Below are 20,917 nucleotides of genomic sequence, written 5' to 3' on the forward strand. Positions count from 1 at the left end.
GTGGTAACCCGGATTTGGCCCACAGGCTACAGTTTCATGACTGATATAACTTAACTCATTCCCTTTCTGGATACCATAGAGTACCATGCAAATCCTAGAAGGATTACATGACTTCCATGTGAATGAGAATGAAACTGTTTCCTTGCTAAGTCATTTAAAAACTGGATTTTCTGTCACTTGCAATTGAACTCCCTTCTCTGCCTGGTGGGATTAAAGTAAATAAAAAATAAAGTAAATTACAGAAATGTGTTCTAGATGGAGTGATCAAAGAAAGCTTCCAAAAGGGAGAAAAGTTTAGGCCACTGCAGGATTTTAAGCAAAGAGGTTTGATCCAATTTGTGCTTTCCCTTGTCAGCTGCCCCTGACTGCCCCTCAGCACCTGGTTACCAGTCTCCTTCTGTTGATGCTACCCGATGCCTGCAAGCAGTCCTCTTGTCCTCTTAGACAAACTCCCTCCCAAGACACCCCAGGTCAGGCTCCCTGCCTCAAGGGTTCACACACTACTTCCCTACCCCAGTGGTAATACAGCGTATTCCTTCCACAGCACTTACTCCTTGCCTGCCAACAAGAGCCACTCTAGCCAACCTTTTGCCTTCAGATTTGTCAGCATCCAGACAGGGATCAATTTCTGTGTGTTCCAAGTGCCAGATGATACATGTGAGCCTCTCAAAGTGACTCTCTGTAGTTCCCCTGTTTAGCTTAAAGGAGAGTGAAAACACTGCACCTTTCCATATTTAGTCTCTAAAGAAATCCTAACTCTAGAAAATTTATCCCCCTAGTGAATTATTTTGTACACACACACACACACACAGTGAGCTAATAAAAGCAAATTTGCTGATAAAAGCAAATGTTGGCCACCTCCTTTGCAATAGTTGTCTAGCACCTCAGTTAGAATATTGGATACATTACAGCTATTTTTCTCAGGTTTGTCCCTCGCAGAAATTCTGAGGCAAAGTGACATAATAACATCTTTCAAAAAGATTTCCAAAACTAAGATATAATTATCAGTAGTTAAATGCAAAATGCAACATTCTATTCATTTAATTAAAAATATTTTTAAGGACCTACCATATATACAGGTACTATCCTAAATCCTGAGGACATAACAATAAACAAATCTCAATTTTATAGTCCAGTAAGGAAACAGACATAGCCATGATTATCTGTGTGTACATGTAAAAAACAATGTACAGGTACTCATTGTATGATGCAAAAATGTAACCCAGAATGTTTAGGAAAGAACTATAAAACATTAGGAGGGCCTTCAGTATAGACTTTGCTCAGAGAAGTAGAGTGTTGGAAGATGGCGAAAGTTGAGGAGTTTGCAAGCAGGTTGCAGAAGATATCTTGAGCTAAGCAAGAAATTATTGAAGTCTTAGTTAGAAATAGAGCTACAGATCTGTAATTTGTTAAGGCAGCAGGATAAGGGGAAAACAGGTAACTGAGGGAAAAATGCAAGAGATTGTGACTAGAAGCAGGACAGGAAGCAGTGCATCATGCTACCTGTGTGGTAGAATCTTTCTCCCTTGAAGGAAGCTGCTTCTAACAGGCAGACAGATATATTCCAGTTCTTTGACCTGTGGCACATTACAGGTGATGGCATGCTTATAAAATGTAAAGGAGAGAATAATTTACTTTTCTCAACGTGGAGGTGTTATGATAGGATGTGACATCACAGAAAGAATGATATTAAGTTGCATATAGGAAAGTAAGCAAATCCCACTAGGCAGGAAGTGGACAGGAACATAGGGCATCTGCTGCCTGAGCCGTACAGCATCTCATGCTCCTTCCTCTGGTAATAGCATTCTGCTTTTGCTTTGGAGAACCACTCCTCCTTCATTCCCCATTGTCTTAGAGTGACTGTCAATTCAGGTATCCTATTCCCATCCCTTTTCCAAATCTACAGGTAACTTTTCAGATGTGTTAAGAAACAGAAGGTAAACGACATAGAACAGTTTTACCTATTTAAAATAAGCATTTATCAACCCATCTTTATTTGCATAGTGATATTCTGATATAGGATGGAATTCAGGGCTTGCAAACTGACAGCCAGAAGGCTAATTTAGCCTATTAATGTGTTTTTCTTCATGCATATTTGGTTTTTACTAAAATATATATGCAAACCTCTATAAAGGAGAGTTTATAGTCTCCAGATCACCACAGGTTTCTCCTCTATAAATTATTCTTTTACATTTTATAAGTGTGTCATCGCCTGTCTTATACTAGCCATTAGGACTCAAGTGGACATGATATGGACAACTCATATTACTTATTTTTAACTTTTTTTCTTTTTTGAGAGACAGAGTCTTGCTAGTCATCGAGGCTGGAGTGCAGAGACATGGCATGATCATAGCTCATTGCACTGGGCTCAAGCAAGAAATCCTCCTGCCTCAGCCTCCTGAGCAGCTGAGATTACAAGCACATGCCACCATACCCGTAAGTTTAAATTTTTTTTTTTTGGAAAGATGGGGTCTCACTATATTGCCCAGGCTGATCTCGAACTCTGTGCCCAGCCTTTTCAATGCAATTACCACAACAAGCCAGACAGGTACAAATGGAAAAAGAAGATCCCAAGAGAGGTAAAGTAGCTTGTTTCTGAAATCAGATTTGTCTGCAAAACCATCCTGAGTCTTCCCTACCACATCTAAAAACCAATTCATTTTTTGATTATGGCCATTCTTGCAGGAGTGAGGTGGTATCACATTGTGATTTTGATTTGCATTTCCTGTATCAGTGATGTTGAACATTTTTTCATATGATTGTTGGCCATTTGTATATCTTCCTTTGAAAATTGTCTATTCATGTCCTTAGCCCACTTTTTGATGGGATTGTTTGTTTTGTATGAGATCCTCGTAGATTCTGGATCTTAGTCCTTTGTCAGACATATAGTTTGTGAAGATTTTCTCCCACTCTGTGGGTTGTCTGTTTACTCTGCTGATTATTTATTTTGCTGTGTAGAAGCTTTTTAGTTGAATTAAGTCCCATCTATTTATCTTTGTTTTTGTTGTATTTGCTTTTGGGTTCTTGGTCATGAAGTCTTTGCCTAAGCCTATGTCTAGAAGGGTTTTTCCAATATTATCTTCTAGAATTTTTATGATTTCAGATCTTAGACTTAAGTATTTGATCAACCTTGAGTTGATTTTTGTATAAGGTGAGAGACAAGGATCCAGTTTCATTCTTCTACATGTGGCTTGCCAATTATCCCAGCACTATTTGTTGAATAGGGTGTCCTTTCTCCACTTTATGCTTTTGTATGCTTTGTCGAAGATTAGTTGGTTGTAAGTATTTGGCTTTATTTCTGGGCTCTCCATATTGTTCCATTGATCTATATGCCTATTTTTATACCAGTACCATGCTTTTTTGGTGACTATGGCTTTATAGTATAGTTTGAAGTTGGGTAACGTAATGCCTCCAGATTTGTTCTTTTTGTTTAGTCTTCCTTTCGCTAGTGGGCTCTTTTTTTGGTTCCCTGTGAATTTTAGGAATTTTTGTTGTTGTTGTTACGTGAAGAATGATGGTGGCATTTTGATGGGAACTGCATTGAATTTGTAGATTGCTTTTGTCAGTATGGTCATTTTCACAATATTGATTCTACCCATGCATGACCATGAGATTTGTTTCTATTTGTTTGTGTCATCTATAATTTCTTTCAGCAGCATTTTGTAGTTTTCCTCGTAGAGGTCTTTCACCTCCTTTGTTAAGTATATTTCTAAGCATGGATATGGTGAAAAGGGAACAATTTTGCACTGTTGGTGGGAATGTAAACTAGTACAACCACTGTGGAAAACAGTGTGGAGATTCCTTAAATAACTAAAAGAAGATCTACAATTTGGTCCAGCAATCCCAGTCCTAGGTATCTACCCAGAGGAAAAGTCATTCAGGTATATTTCAGGTAAATATACCTGCACATGCATGTTTATAGCAGCACAATTTGCAATTGCAAAAATATGGAACCAGCCCAAATGCCCATCAATCAATGAGTAGATAAAGCAAATGTACACATACATACCATGGAATACTACTCAACCATAAAACGGAATGAAATAATGGCATTCACAGCAACCTGGATAGAATTGGAGACCATTCTTCTAAGTGAAGCAACTCAGGAATGGAAAACCAAACATCATATATTCTCACTCGTAAGTGTTAGCTAAGCTATAAGGATGCAAAGGTATAAGAATAACACTGTGAACTTGGAGACTCAGGGGAAAGGGCAGGAGGTGGGTGAGGGATAAAAGGCTACACATTGGGTACAGTGTACACTGCTTCGGTGATGGGTGCTCCAAAATCTCAGAAATCACCACTAAACAGCTTATTGATGGCGGGGCATGGCAGTTCATACCTGTAATCCCAGCACTTTGGGAGGTATAGGCAGGCAGATCACTTGAGGCCAGTAGTTCCAGACCAGCCTGGCCAACATGGTGAAACTCCATCTCTACTAAAAATACAAAATTTAGCTAGGTGTGGTGGTACATGCCTGTAATCCCAGGTACTCAGGAGGCCAAGGACGGAGAATCACTTGAACCCAGGGGATGGAGGCTGCAGTGAGACAAGATCACACCACTGCACTCTAGCCTGGGTGACAGAGTGAGACTCCTTCTCAAAAAAAAAAATTTAAAAAAAGAACTTATTCATGTAACGAAACACCTGTTCCCCCCAAAACCTATTGAAATAGAAAAATAAAATAAAATAAAAACCAATTTACCCAATAAAAACATTCCCAATTATTCAGGAGATATTTATTTAGCATCCTCAAGATGAAGGTGCTATGCTTTGAAGGTATGATGTTAAATAAAAGCTGACATGGTTCCTCTCCTCTTAAAGCTTAGATTGTAGTGCAGGATATAACTATTATCAAATAATTACATACATTAATAGAAAATTATAACTGTGGCAAGAACTTCCAAAATGAACAATGTAGGTACCCATAACAGAGGGATTTAGCATTATTAGGGAGGTTTTGGAAGGCCTCCCTGAGGAGGTGATGCATGTAGAGATCTGAAGAATGGGCAGCAGTGCTAAGAGGAGAAAGGAAGCATATTGTAGGTAGAGAGAAGAGCATGTAAAAAGGGAAGGTAAGAGGAACTTAAAAGAGACCAGTATGGCAGACTCACATTGATAAGGGTGATTTTGGTTCTGTGCAAGCTAAGTAGTAGTAGTTAAGAGTCAAAACATTCAGTGTCATGCTGGGTGCAGTAGCTTGAGCCTGCAATCCCAGCTACTTGGGAGGCTAAGGCTTGAGGACAACTTAAGGTCAGGAGTTTGGGAGATCAGTAGTTATGCTGCCTAGGCAACATAGTGAGACCCTATCTCTACAAAATAAAAATAAAAAAGAACATTCAGTGTCTTACAGGCTTTACTATGATTTCTTTGAATCTTAAGAGCAGTGATTTTAAAAATGGGAGAGAATGATGTTATCAGGCTAGCATTTTGGGGAAAAAATCACTTTGCATGAAGTGTGAAGAAGCATGGGGTGGATAGGTCAACATGCAGAGTGAATGCTGGTTGACAAGTTAGGAAGCTATTGTAGTTCTTGGTGAGAAATATTCATAGCTCTTCACAGCTTTACTTTAGATGGTAGGGATAGAGATAGAGATAAGTGGCTGGGTTCTGAGGAATTTAAGTGAAATTGAAAACATTTGATGAGAAAGTAAACATGAGGATGAGGAGATAAGATTGTCAAAACAGGCTACTATTAAGGCTTTAGGATTTTTGTCATGAAAGAATGTGGTACCATTTACAAAGATGGCCATTTCTGTAAGAGCATTTGCTTAGGAGAAATAATAATGCATTCATTATTGGATATCAAATTTGAAGGTTTTTTTGAGGCATCCATGAGGAGATATTAAGCAAGCAGTTTTATTTAAAGATCTGCAGCTCAGAGGAGAGGTCTGGATAGAGATATAAATTTTAGAGTAATCTGCATGGAACTAGTAATAGAAAATGTGTCTGGAGTAGGTTGGTTAGGAAAAAATATAGAGTGTGAAGAATGGTAAGGTAATTTATGTACAAAGAAGGGTAAGGGAACGCATGGGAACTCTCTGTACTTTCTGTTCGAGTTTTCTGTAAACCTAAAAATTCAAGTTGGGTGCAGTGGCATGTGCCTATAGTCCCAGCTACTCAGGAGGCTGAAGTGAGAGGATCCCTTGAGCTCAAGAGTTTAAGACTGGCCTGGGCAACATAGCATGATTCCATCTGTAAAAATAAAAGGTGAAAAAAACTTTTTAAATAATCCTAAAAATGCTCTAAAAATAAGGATATTAGTTAAAAGATATATAGAGAGCATGAGCCCTGAAAGGTGCTTATTATCATTTGGTTAGATTCAGAATCAATGTTACTATTTAAATACAAGAAAACAAGGTTTGTTTTGCTTGATTGATTTATTGATTGATTGATTGATTGATAAAAGAGTCTCACTCTGTCACCCAGGCTGGAGTGTGGTGGCCGATCTTGGCTCACTGCAACCTCTGCCTCCCCTCCTGGTTTCAAGTGATTCTCCAGCCTCAGCCTCCCAAGTAGCTGAGATTACAGGGGAGCACCACTACCACCTGGCTAATTTTTGTATTTTTAGTAGAGACAGGGTTTCACTATGTTGGCCAGGCTAGTCTTGAACTCCTGACCTCAGGTAATCCACCTGTCTGCACCATTCAAAGTGCTGGGATTACAGGCAAGAACCACCACGCCTGGCTGCTTTATTTTTTTTTTTTAATGTTTAAAAATTTTTCAGAAACAGGGTCTTGCTCTGTCATTTAAGTGGAAGTGCAGTGGTGCAATCATAGCTCACTGAAGCCTCCAACTCCTGGGCTTAAGCAATCATCTTGTTTCTGCCTCTCAAAGTGCTATGACTATAGGCATGTGCCACCATGCGTAGCTAATTTTTTTAATATTTTGTAGAGACAGGGTCTTGCTTTGTTCCTCAAGCTGATATTGAACTCTTGGATTGAAGCAAGCTTTATTGTTTTTTTTTTTTTTAAAGTATGTTATTAGCTATGTTAATGATCTATTACTATGTAATAAGTTATACCAAGACTTAGTGGCTTGAAACAACAAATTTATTATCTCATAGTTTCTCAAGATAACAAAATTTTATTATATTAGTAAAATTTATTATCTCATCTAGAAATCTGGAGGTGGCCTAACTGAATCCCCTGCTTCAAGGGCTTTTATAGGTGCAGTCAAGTTGTCACTCACTGTGGGTGGTTAGCTGGCAGCAATGTTGCTAAAAGAGTTTAGTCAACTGTGAAGTTGGGGGCAGACAGTCCACACTAGGACTGCCCTCAATTTTCACTCCAATTGTAGGTCCGACGGGTTCTCAAAACCACCCTAATCTTTGATAATGTGTGAGAGAAATTCATAGAACTCATTGAAAACTATTATATTCACAATTATGGTTATAAGGAAAGGATACAGATTCAAATCAGCCAAGAGAAGAAACACATAGGGCAGAGTCTAAGAAAGTATCAAACTTCTGTTTGGTGAAACATCTGTTTTATTTTCCCAGTGGAGTCATGATGTGTCAACGTGTGACAATATGCACAGAATGCTGCCAACCTGGGAAGCTCACCTGAGCCTCAGTGTTCAGAGCTTTTAGTGGGCAGGCATGTTAGCATGATTACCCACATGGTTGATCTCAGTCTCCAGGTTGACTGATACCACGTGACTCAAAGAGCCACCCTAAATTACATTTTTGATCTTTCAGGCATGGCCAACTGCCAGCCCAAATCACATTGTTAGATTATCCTGTATGATCCTAGGCCCCAACATTCCAGAGGCTTAGAAATTACCTCTCATAAGCCAAGTGCAAAGGCCCAGACTCCTTTTTGGACAAGATTAAATTATCTACTATATACTTGCCCAGGTCTAGTCATCTCAAAGCTCAACTGCAGAATAATCTGCTTTCCAAACTCACTCAGATGATTGTTGGCAGAATTTAGTTCCTTGTGGACTGATGGACTGAGGACCATGGTTCTTCACTGCCTATTGTCCAGAGTCTACTCTCAGTCTTTTCCATGTGGGCCTCTCTAACATGGCAGTTTACTTCACCAAAGTGAACTAGCCAAGAAGCTGAGAGGGGAAGAATGTTAGTGAGAGAGAGTGTTCTAGCAAGATGTAATCACAGTCTTTTGTAAGCTAATCATGGAAGTGATATCTCATCACTTTTTGCTTTATTCTATTCAATAGAAGCAAGTCTTTAGGTTCGGCCCACACTCAAGGGCAGAAGACTGCACAAGGACATGAATACTGGCAGATATTACAGTCGTCTTAGAAGATGCCTATCACAGTAGGCTTAGGGAAAGAAGATAGGAGAGAGGGAGTGGTTGAAGATTGAAGAAATAGTGGTAACTGAAGGATCAAGCTCCTGGGGGTAAAAGAAAATGGATTAAGAGCACATGCAGGAGGGAAAGATGCTAAAGCTATAGAAAAATGAATGAAGATCAATAATGGAGTTTCTCTTGTATGTAGATTTTTTCAAGGTTCTATGTGGTATATTCCCTCGTTAATGACAAAGTGCCTTGAACAGTTGTACGAAAAGTCCTTTTCCTTTTATAGGAAAGTTGTTCCTTCTTAACCAACTACATTTCTCTGTTGCTACTGAAGTAGTTGTTTAAATCAGAACATGTGTGCCAGGGAGTAGCACTTGAGAGGTTAAGAGTTCATTATCTGTTGCACAAAATCAGTGCATTAAAATACTGTGGGTCGACAGAAAGTCAGCTTATGGTAGGTTGTATAAACATTTGCAATAGATAGCTCATGGAGATAACCTAATATTTTCAATAGCACAGCACAGAACTAAAAGCCATATCTAAGTTGAGCTATCTCAGTGTCTCCTCAATAGTGGCTAACTGTAATAACAAGGTCACTAGAACTGGATTTAATATTGATCAGATATTGCTACAGTGTTGAATCCAATTCTAGACTTAAGAGCAGTTACTATAAAGAGGTAAGGTGATCTTCGTTTATATTTAAGGGATAAGAAGTAACAGTCTTAAACTTTAAATAAGATTTCAATTAAAATCATAACTTTTCTGAAACTGAGACCTTTTAGTCAGTGGAATATATCATACTAAGTTGAATTTGTGAAAAGTTTCCCTCCTACAAAACATGGCATTCATATTAAATTGTTTGACTTTGACTCTGATATCTGAAAACACAAGAATATATTATCAAATAGATGGTTTGTGGGTATATTTTTTAAAAAGCAGTAAGTTAGAATGGGTTCACTTATTATACAACATTCAAATTCTATCATATGTCTTCCCTGTTTTGTTGTTGTTGTTGCTGCTGCTGTTGTTTTTGGCTTTTTATTTATTTATTTATTTGTTTATTTTGAGATGGAGTCTCGCTCTGTCACGGAGTCTGGAATGCAGTGGCACGATATCAGCTCACTGCAACCTCTGCCTCCCGGGTTCAAGCGATTCTTCTGCCTCAGCCTCCTGAGTAGCTGGGACTACAGGTGTGTGCCTCCATAACTGGCTAAGTTTTGTATTTTTAGAGACAGATTTTCACCATGTAGGTCAGGCTGGTCTTGAACTCCTGACCTCAAGTGATCTACCTGCCTTGGCCTCCCAAAGTGTTGGAATTACAGGTGTGAGCCACCGTGCCTGGTCTGTCCTCCCCTCTTTTACCAAGTAGCTGAATGGTGCTGGAGAAAATGACAAAATCATGATGACTGAACTCTAATTTTTGGTCACAAATCTCAAATGATCACTCAACACTTCCAGACATTCTTATTATCTTTCCCTAGTAAATATACTTTTCTACTCACCAATATGACAATATCACACCTCTTCTCTAATCTCTAGTAACTACTCCTTCTTCTCACTTCCAGTTGATGTGTCACAGAGAAATAGATGAAATAAAACAACAACTCAACATTCCAACACCTAGTTCACCACCTCCAGCCATCTTAATCTGTATACCTTTTACACTTCCTATTACGATAAAAAATTTTTCTTGATCCTATCAGAGGTTCGTATGTCATCTGTGTAGTGAATACTATCCCCTCTCATCTTTTCAATGCCTTTATTCTTGCAATTATTCCCCTTCTGAGCATCTTTTTTCCTTCCATTTAATAATTGCCATAGCCTTGCAAACATGTTCTAACATCTTTTATCCACAAAATACCATTTCTTGATCCCTATATGTCCCTTTGCCCTATTTTTATGCTTTATTTTCAATTAAATTCCTGGGTAAAGTTTCAATATTTGCTCATTCACCTCCCATTTTCTATATGACCCACTCCTATCAGATGTCTTTCCCCAACTACTCAACTTAAATGGCTTTTATCAACATTAGTAATGACCTATTTCTTGCCAATACCAATGATTAATTTGTCTTCCTTTATTATTTCACTTATCAGCAATATTTGACATAGCTTACCCATTCTTTCACAAAATACATCTCTTGGATTTCATGACAGACATCATACCATACCACACACACTTGATTTTTCTCCTTTGGATTAGCCTTATTTCTTGTTTTTCTTTGCTGGCATTTTCTGGATTACTAGCAAGCTGAACATCTAAAGGTTTTCAGAGTTTTAGCTCTTACATGTAGGTCTATGATCCTTACTGGGTTAAATTTTATAATATGAGGTAAGTTCATTTTTAAGTGTATCAGTATCCAATAGTTCTCTCACTATTTGTTGAAAAGACTATACTTTCACCATGGAATTACCTTTGCCAAAAAGCAGTTGATCAAATGTGTATAGAGGCCTATTACTGGAGTCTCTAATCTATTCCACTGGCTATGTCTAGCCTTAGATCAAAATCATACTGTTTTGATTATTGTAACTTAATGGTAAGTCCTGAAATCAGGTACTGGAAATCTTTCAATACTATTCTTACTCAAAATTGTTTTGGTTAATCTAGGCCCTTGCATTTCTGTATCGATTTTGGAATGCATTTGTCAATTTCTACAAAAGAAAGTTCTCTGCGATTAGGATTTTGATTGGCAGTCCTTTGAACCCATAGATAAATTTTAGGAAAACTTTTAATAATATTGAGTCTTCCAATTTATGATTATGCTATCTCATTCTATTTACTTGAATATTCTTGAATTTTTTTCAGCAATATTTTGGAATCCTTGGCAAAATCTGATGCATATTTTGTTAAATTTAAATATTTTTATGTCATTAAATAGTGTTGTTTTCTAAATTCTGATTTTTAAATTGTCGTTCCATGTCTATAAAATACAATTAATTTTTGTGTATCACTGAACCCCACCAGCTTTCTGAACTCACAGTTTTTGTAGATATTTGTAGGGAGTTTTTAGGATTTTCTATATGAATAATTATGCCATCTGAAAATCAAGACAGTTTTACTTCTTCTTATCCAATGTATATGACATTTACTTCTTCCTCTTCCTTACTGCATTGACTAGTTACCTCCAGTAAAATGTTGAGAGAAGTGGAAAAAGTGGACATCATTGCCTTTTTCTCAATCTTAGGGAAAGAACATCCATTTTTTTTCTTTTTGATTATACTTTTAAGTTCTAGGGTACATGTGCACAACGTACAGGTTTGTTACACATGTATACATGTGCCATGTTGGTGTGCTGCACCCACTAACTCATCATTTACATTAGGTATATCCACTAATGCTATCCCTCCCCCCTTCCAAGAACACTCATTTTTATAACTAAGTATGATGTTAATAGCAGGTTTGTCATAGATATCACATATCAGGTAGGGAGTTTCTTCCATTCTTAGTTGGCAGAGAGTTTTTGTCATGAATGGATGTTGAATTTCTCAAGTGATTTTCCAGCATCTATTGAGATGACAGTTTTTCTTTTTATAGACTTGATATAGTGAACCGGTTACTTGTAGAAATTTGAATAACCTTGCATTCCTAACATGAATCTAATTTTCTTGTCATATGTCATGCTGTTTGTTTTGAGACAGAGTCTTGCTCTGGAGTGCAGTTCTGTGATCTTGGCTCACTGTAACCTCCGCATGATGGGTTCAAGTGATTCTCCTGCCTCAGCCTCCTGTGTAGCTAGGACTACAGGCACATGGCGCCATACCTCACTAATTTTTCTATTTTTAGTAAAGACAGGGATTCACCATGTTGGCCAGGCTGGTCTTGAACTTCTGACCTCAACTGATTTGCCCACCTTGGCCTCCCAAAGTGCTGAGATTACAGGCATGAACCACCACACCTTGCCGTCGTATGTTTTCCTTTTTATATACTGCTGGATTTTGCTTGCTAACATTTCTGCCTTTAAGTTTGTATGGGATATAGGATTGTAATTGTCTTTTGTCTTTGTCAAGTTTTGATACCAGTGTGGTGCTAGCCTCATAAGACAAGCATCCAATCTCCTATTTTCTGTAAGAATTCGTGTAGAATTGATATTATGCCTTCTTTAAATGTTTGGGAGAATTTATGGCCTGGAGAGTTTTTGTTTGTTTCTTTTGTTGCTTTTGAGAAACGGTCTTGTTCTGTTGCCCAGGCTGGAGTACAATGGCACACTCACAGTTCACTGCAGCCTAGACCTCTCCAGGTCAAGTGATCCTCCCACCTCAGTCTCCCTAAGTAGTTGGCAGTACAGACGAGCACCACCATGCCCGGCTATTTTTGTATTTTTTTGTGGAGACGAGGGACAGGGTTTCAACATGTTGCCCAGGCTGGTCTGGAACTCCTGGTCTCAAGGGATCCACCCACCTCAGCCGCCCAAAGCCACTGTGCCTGCCCTGGCCTGGAGTTTTCTTGTAAGAAGTGGTGTGTGTGTGTGTGTGTGTGTGTGTGTGTGTGTGTGTGTGGAGAGAGAGAGAGAGAGAGAAGAGGGGGGAGGCTTAACCAAAGATTCTGAGTACTATGATAAATACAGAGATACTCAAATTTTCTTCTTGAGTTTTGAGTTTGTGTCTTTTAAGGAATTTGTCCATTTCACCTATGTTTATTGGCATAAAAATGTTCATAATGTTCTTTTAATATCCTTGTCCTTCTAATGACTAAATTTCATAGTGATGAAACCTTTTTAATTCCTGATACTGATAATATGTTTATTTTATCAGTCTGAGTAGAGGGTTTATCAATTATATTGCTGTTTTTAAAAAAACAACTTTTGGTTGCATTTATTTCCTTCCATTTATTTCATCCCATTTATTGCTACTATTTATTATTTCATTCGTTTTGCTTGCTTTGGTTTCAATATGCTGGCGGTTTTTTTCTAGTTACTTAAGACAAAAGTTTATTGAATTGAGTTCTTTCTTTTTAATGTAACCAGGTACTATTACAAATTTTAATGTTTTCATTTTAATGTAATTGAAAGTATTTTCTAATTTTCCTGTGATTTTTCCTGATTCATAGGTTAGTTACAAGTATGATTCTTAATCTTCAAAATTAGAGTTTTTCAGTTATCTATTTTTTATTTCTAGTTTAATGCCATTATGATCAGACTATATACTTTGTACGATTTAAGCCCTTTTAAAGTTGATGACGTTTGTTTTATGGCTCGGAATGTGGTCTCGCTTAGTGAATGTTTCATGTGCACTTGCCAAGAGTGTGTATTCTGCTATTGTTGGGTTGGTCACCTATAAACGTCAATTAGGTCAAGTCGGTTAATAGGGCTTTCCAAGTTTTCCATATCCACACTAATTTTCTGTCTACTCGTTCCATCAGTTACAGAGAACATTCATTGTTGAACTTGCCTGCCTCACAGTCCGTGGACAAAAGGCATCCTGAATTCTAACAAGAGTTGCTGGCCCCAGAGCGGGAAGAGGGGACGGCGCGACTGTAGGTGTGAACGAGGCACTCACTTCGCACTCACTGGAGCAAATCTCTTCCCTTTAGCCAGAGGATAAACCCGTAGTCCTTAAAATCTTCCTCTCCTCCGCCTCAGCAGCAGTTCCGTTTTTTTTTTTTTTTTTTAACCAGGCCCCTCCTTCCAGTCGAACGCACCAATTAAAGGTACAAAAAAAAAAAAAAGTTTATCTGTACCTTGTCCTGGGTTGACTGACTCTCGCGAGAATTCGTGGAGCTCCGACTGTTTCCGCGCAGATATCGCGAGGCGATTGGTAACCGGGGGAGGGCTGCGCCGTGGCCCTGCCTTTCCGGAGCGCGGGCGCGCGGTGGCGGGAATTTCGCCTGTTTGCGGTTTAGACCCCACAGATTTCCTAGTGGTGGTATGGGTCACAGGAGGTAGATTTCGGGAGCTGGAAGTGTGAGCAGGTACGACAGGCACCTCGGGTAACCGACGCACCGGGTCCTTACTGCAGCCGGGTGTGCGGGATACCGGCACCCAGCCTTCTCCGCCCGAGTGCTGCCGGGCATGGGCCTGGTGGGTCTCGCCTCCTCCTTGGACGGTTGAGGTTGGCTCTAGGGACTGGTTTCCTGGTTTTCACCCCGAGCCGGGGAGGGAGCGTTCTCCACCTTGCTGCTGGGAAACGGGCGGAGAGTGGTTTAGAAACCTGGCGGAGGGCGAAGTTCTAGGCGAGCCGGGACGCTGTGTCCTGCAGACATTTCTTTGCTTTTCGCCTTGTCCTGGGCTGCACAGTCCGATCTAGTGGGCAGATTTCGAAGTCCCTGCCACAGCCAGTTGGTTATGCATTTTGTCTTAAGTTCTGACAGCCTTGAGGGGCGGAGCGGCAGGGGAGGATTGGAAATTTGGCTTCTGGGTTTGTTCGTTTTTCCTTCCTGCTGGCGGACGTCCTGGGAAGTTTCTGAAGTAACCCCCAGTCTCTCGGCCCCCACCTGCAGGAATTTCTTCACACCTTCTCTGGAGCCCTTAATGATACGACGAACCCCAAACATTTCAGAACATGAAGTAAACAATGGAGAACTGTTCTGCCGCATCGACGTTCCTGACTGACAGTTTAGAGCTGGAGCTGGGGACAGAATGGTGCAAACCTCCTTACTTTTCTTGTGCTGTTGACAACAGAGGAGGAGGAAAACATTTTTCTGGAGAATCGTACCTCTGCAGCGGAGCCCTTAAGCGGTAGGTAAAGCTCAGAGACATTTTCCCTCATCTGATTATTCGCCAGTTTTTTAGGAATGTTAGTTATTTCAGCCCATTAAACTTGGGTGTTCACCAAATCATGTTTTATAAATCAGCTTAGTATATCATAAGGGTACAAATGATTATCAGTTCTGCTGCTGGCTTCTTGGTAAGGGCATATCTAAAGCATTTGGGGTATTAGGGAAAATTTCCTTGGTAACTGATATGCCTTTACTGTAGGGAGCTGGGCGCTAATTTTTCTTTTACTTAAAGTGAATTCCTAACTATCTGAGCCTTTTGAAATAGTATTTCCTTCTAAAGAGTGTGATAATATTCTAGAGCTTTCCAGTAATTTTTAAGAAAGACAAACATTTTTTATTGCCCCGTTCCTTTTAATCCTACCTATTTTGCTTCGGGCAGGTACATACATATTACAGTAAAACTGCTGTTCTTGAAATATTTTGGTAGTACCTGCTGAGGCAGTTTCAGTCAGGAAACTGTTTTTGTTGACTTTATAGTTGTACGTTGTGAGAGACCTTAAATAGAATACCCAACTTCATTAATTGGATACTGTTCTCCAGACATGGCTCAGAGTAACTGTTAGCAGTTTCAACAATTAAATGTACCCTCGCAGGATAAAATTCTGCAACTGAAGACTGCTGGTGAAGACAGGCAGAAATATGTGTTTTAGAATCCGTGTTGATTTTTCCTCTTAACTTACATTACACTTTAGTCGTACATTTTATCAATATAGAAGATTGACATTTTAATACAGTCTAGCTATTGTAATCTTGAATGTGTAAAGTACGAAGGCATTTTCTGACTTTTTATACATGTCATGTATAATATGGATTCAAATAATGTAAAGGTATGGTACTTAGTTTACTTTTTATGGGATTAAAACATAATTTTCATTTCAGATTGATTTTGAATCTTGATCCGTTACCAACTAATTTTGAAGAAGACACCTTAGAAATATTTGGCATTCAGTGGGTTACTGAAACAGCATTAGTGAATTCATCTAGAGAGCTCTTTCATTTATTCAGGTATTTCTTCGTTTTAACTTTCTGTGAGTGTAGGTGTTGTTCACTGGTGTAAATTACATTGTTGGGTGGCTTCTAATACTGATACTATAAAAGACCAGGAGTATTGTGCAGGTTGCTCACTTGATTATCTTACCAGTAAGATATCAAGCAGCAACACCTGATGAGTAATGGTTTTAATGAGTTGTGTTTTATTTTCAGAATCTTTATTCTTGGCATTTGACATCATGCATTGAGAAATATTTAAGGCTTTGAACTATGATTTTGGAAGAAAATTAAAATACTTTTGTTGTTCAATAGCCATAGTGTTTCAGTGATCTTTAGAGTATGATCTTTCCAAATAAATTGTTTAGATTGTGTAATAGAAATATTAATTTTCTATTTGGACAACATTTAAAATTTTTTTAATGAAAAAATTTAAGCATACACAAAATAATATAATGAACATCCATATACCCTCCTTCAGTTGCAGTAAACAACAACTTTTTATTACATTTCCTTCATATGTCTTGTCTCCTCTTCTTTTGACTTAAGTATTTGTAAGCAAATCCTAGGCATCATGTCATTTCACCCATAAATACTTGAGTATGAATTTCTTAAAAATACAGGCTTTTTAAAAACGATGAGTACGGCTAGGCACAGTGGCTCATGCTTGTAATCCCAGCATTTTGGGAGGCCAAGGCAGGCAGACCACGAGGTTGAGAGTTTGAGACCAGCCTGACCAACATGGTGAAACCCCTTCCCTACTAAAAATACAAAAATTACCCAGGCGTTGTGGTGCACACCTGTAGTCCCAGCTACCCGGGAGGCTGAGGCAGGAGAATTGTTGGAACCTGGGAGACGAAGGCTGCGGTGATTCGAGATTGCCCACTGCACTCCAGCCTGAGCGACAGAGCAAGACTCTTGTCTCAAAAAATATCTCTATTAATAAAAATTAAAGTTCTTCATTATCACTTAAGACACAATTCATATTCAGATTTTAGGTAATTTTAAACAGGAGTCAGTTATTGAAACCAAATTATTCCAAAACATAGTAAAAATCTCTGTGATACATTTAAAGGAAAATGGAGAGGTGGAAGGAATTCTTCCACTATCATCCCATGAAACCTTTTGAAGAGACTTAACTATCTATGCCACGTCATACGTTTTATTGAGAGAACAGGCTAAGTGAGCGAGGCTTTAGGACATAGGTTATAAATGTGGGTTAATTTCTAAAGAGTTTGAAATCAACTAGGAAGAATAGCAAGAAATTACTATCAGGAATTAAGATGGAACATCATAAAACAGCTTTCCCTGATAACTTTAGTCTACATTATTCCTTTGTTGGACTTCCATTGTTTAACTGATACAGTTTAAAATTTTATTATGTAACTGTTAACCTAGAATGTTTTATGTATCTTAAACTTCCTTTTTTTTTTTTTTTTTGTGAGACAGAGTCTTGCACTGTCACCTAGGCTGGAGTGCAATGGCGCTTCTTTGCCTCAGCTTCCCAAGCAGCTGGGATTACAGGGGCCCGCCACCACGCCCGGCTAATTTTTGTGTATTTTTAGTAGAGATGGAGTCTCACCATGCTGGCCAGACTGGTCTTGAATTCCTGACCTCAGGTGATCCACCTGCCTTGGCCTCCCAAAGTGCTAGGATTACAGGCGTAAGCCACTGCACTCCGTCTTAAACTTCTTAAAGATGTAAACAGTATCTTGCTGATGGTGAAGTCTGTGGTATTTGAAATAATTTTTGAGATATATGCAGTCTTTAATAGATACTTTTGGAAGGTCGGGCAAGGATGTATTTTATCTTTTCTTAAAGTTTTCATTACCTGAAGCTGATCCTTTAATTAACAGTCACAAGGTATTAATCATCATCCCCAAATAAAAGAGGTATTGAAGCTGTGTAATAGATTTGGAAACATTATCCATGTAATTGTTACATGCTTCATAAAGTGTTCTAAAATTAACTCTCACCTTACATTTTTAAAATTAGGCAACAGCTATACAACTTGGAAACCTTGTTACAGTCCAGTTGTGATTTTGGTAAGTTTAAAGTGTGTTTAATGGCAAAAGGGAATGGTGCTGCATTATAGTGAGTTGCATATGGGTCCATGATGGTGTAATTGGGATATCATGATAATAAGGAGGAAGCATTAGGCCAGAAGTTTATGAACTTAGTATGCAGAAAAAGTATAACTTTAAATTTTGTTGTACCTGAGATATATAGTATTTTCCCAAATCTGTAGATTTTAAAGGTAAAACCAACTTAAGGAAGCTAAACTTCTCTGAAGAAAATTAGTACTTGTTTTGGAGGTAGGGAGTGGGATAGAGAACTTAAATAAGAACTAAAAAGTGTCAGACCTCATGCTCTCTTCTTGATTTTCTTCTCTGCTTTTTTGTTTGCTTTTGGTGTTTAATGGATTACTGATTTCTTTTTTTTTTTTTTTTTAGATTAGTGTCTTTTTTTTTTTTCTTTTGATGAGGAGTTCCACTCTTTTGTCGAGGCGGAGTGCAAGAGTACGATCTCACCTCGCTGCAACCTCTGCCACCCGAGTTCAAGTGATTCTCCTGCCTCAGCCTCCCGAGTAGCTGGGATTATAGGCACCCGCCACCACCCCCAGCTAATTTTTGCATTTTTAGTAGAGATGGGATTTCACCGTTTTGGCCAGGCTGATTTCAAACTCCTGACCTCAGGTGATCTGCCCACCGTGGCCTCCTGAAGTGCTAGGATTACAGGCATGAGCCACAGTTTGTACAGTTAAGGTAGTAAAGGGAATTGAAGGTCAGTGTGTTTTAGTGCAGGCTGCTTCTCCTTTCTAGTAATTTTGGTGCAGTGCAGTGTTTAGAATCATGGCCTTGTCACCCTGGCTTCCAACCCTAGCTAATTGTGGGTCTTATGCCAAGTAATAGTTGTAACTTTGTTGAGCATGTTAAATGCTTAATACAGTGTCTATCATTAGTGATGCCTAGCAACCAAAGACTACCTGGAACACTTCTGGTCAAACAGAAGTTTATTAGATTATGAAAAAAGGAGAAATACAGATTATGAGGAAAAGCTGGGGCTTGTCAGTAAGAGGGAGTAGGAAGGGACTTGTGATATGTTTAGTAATTTTGGGTAGGGCTTAAGGGGGATAAGGCTATTTTCTGGATTGGATGCTGTTAATTAGCAGGGGCAATTTGAAGAGTGGGTATTTTAATTTTTATCTAGGAGGTGAGACAAAGGGAGGGTCCTAATTAGTAAAGAAGTATTGTCCTGGTCACTGGAAGAGGGAGGATGTGTTTTTTTTTTTTTTTCTTTTTTGTGTGTGTGTTTTGTTTGGGGTGTGTGTGATTTCATAGTGCCATGTTTTGTATTCAGACATGGTTACAGAGGTTTTGTTTTTGTCTTGTTTCACTATAATGAGTGGCCCTGTATCATTATTATTTATTATTATTATTTTTTTTTGAGATGGAGTCTCGCTCTGTCACCCAGGCTGGAGTGCAGTGGCATGATTTTGGCCCCCTGCCACCTCTGGCCCCCCAGGGTTCAAGCAATTCTCCCTCCTCAGCCTCCTGAGTGCTAGGATTACAGGTGCACGCCACCACACCTGGATAATTTTTTGTATTTTTGGTAGAGATGGGGTTTCACCATGTTGGTCAGGCTGGTCTCGAACTCCTGACCTTGTGATCCGCCTGCCTCGGCCTCCCAAAGTGCTGGAATTACAGGTGTGAGCCACCACACCTGGACTATGTTTTACAAAAATTGTTTATTTTCAGTAGGGAATACCATGGCCTAGCTGTTAGCTATCAGCTTTTAGGCTGTTTTATATGTTTTGTTTTCTTAGTATGTTATGTGATTTGTAAATGTTAAGTATTATTGTTTCATTATCATCTGATGAGTTCCTGGTTCGTGCTGGGTACTGTGCAAGGTACTGATGAATCAAAGAGGAAAAATATGCTGCTGATGAGTTTGCAGTTGTGTAGACAGTAAGACATGCAAGCATATGTCAGCTTGGTAAATGAAACAGTACTGTGATAAAGGAATGTACAAGCTGCTGTGGGAGCCAAGGGCTTTGTCTGTGCGCTCATCACTAAATGATGCCAGATCTGGGTCTTCATAGATGGGAAGGAATTAGCTAGGCAGAAGATTCGGGAAAAGGTTTTCGGACAGGAAGAATTCCAGGCAGGAAAAAAAGAAAAAAAAAATGTATAAACAAAGACATGATGTGTGTAAAAACATAAAAGTTTAGAGAGCATGGAGTAAATATTAATTACATATGGTTGGATCAGAATGTCTGTGAGTGATGAATTTGGAAGGGATGAAAGCAGAGTTGGCTTTGTAAACCATGACAAAGAGTCTGATTTTTATTTTGGAACTCCTGGGGAACCACTAAAAGATTGTAGTGGAAAGAACCGGAATACCTTTACATAGAATGACTTACGTAAATTGGGTTCATGGAAGGCATTTATTATGATAGATTATTATTATTACACTTATTAACCCAACCACTGCAGTGGACTATTTGTTAAGATGGTTGTTACACTGACATTTTGGCTGTTTTTGTTGCTTAAAAAAACTTTTAATGATAGATTTTGGACACAAGTTAGTAGTGTTAAATATTATCTGTACATGAACTTGTTCCTGCCATGTAGCTGTGTTCATTAACTTGTGTAGCTACTCTTGGCCCTCAGCCATCCCAAGAAGTCCCTGTGTAGGGTTACTTAGTTACTTACTGCCAGATGAGTATAGTTCTTGTTCTAATCGTTATGCTTCCAGGGTTAATTTCCAGTTGAGGCAGAATAACATACATAATAACATATGTTTTGCTGATAGCTGTTTTTTTTCCCCTCATTCTCTCTGTCTCGAGACAGGGTCTCACTCTGTCGCCCAGGCTGGAGTGCAGTGGTGTGATCATGACTCATTGCAGCCTTGACCTCCTGGGCTCAAGCAGATCCTCCCATCTCAGCTTC

The 20,917-nt window shown here is 38.9% G+C and overlaps 1 protein-coding gene across 2 annotated transcripts in view; it reads left to right on the top strand.

Annotated features, from left to right (window-relative positions):
- The first annotated feature begins 13,988 nt into the window (after positions 1-13,988).
- The window catches only part of MMS22L (MMS22 like, DNA repair protein), a 145,854-nt gene continuing 138,925 nt past the window's right edge, over positions 13,989-20,917 (top strand). For both annotated transcript variants that reach the window (XM_030929377.1, XM_030929378.1), the window contains exons 1-4: positions 13,989-14,171; positions 14,700-14,937; positions 15,858-15,983; positions 17,961-18,010. In XM_030929377.1, the coding sequence (XP_030785237.1) occupies positions 14,774-14,937; positions 15,858-15,983; positions 17,961-18,010 (340 nt within the window). In that variant the 5' untranslated portion in view covers positions 13,989-14,171; positions 14,700-14,773. The remainder of the gene's footprint in view (positions 14,172-14,699; positions 14,938-15,857; positions 15,984-17,960; positions 18,011-20,917) is intronic.

Source organism: Rhinopithecus roxellana, chromosome 4 (assembly GCF_007565055.1).
Source record: "Rhinopithecus roxellana isolate Shanxi Qingling chromosome 4, ASM756505v1, whole genome shotgun sequence".
NCBI lineage: Eukaryota > Metazoa > Chordata > Mammalia > Primates > Cercopithecidae > Rhinopithecus > Rhinopithecus roxellana.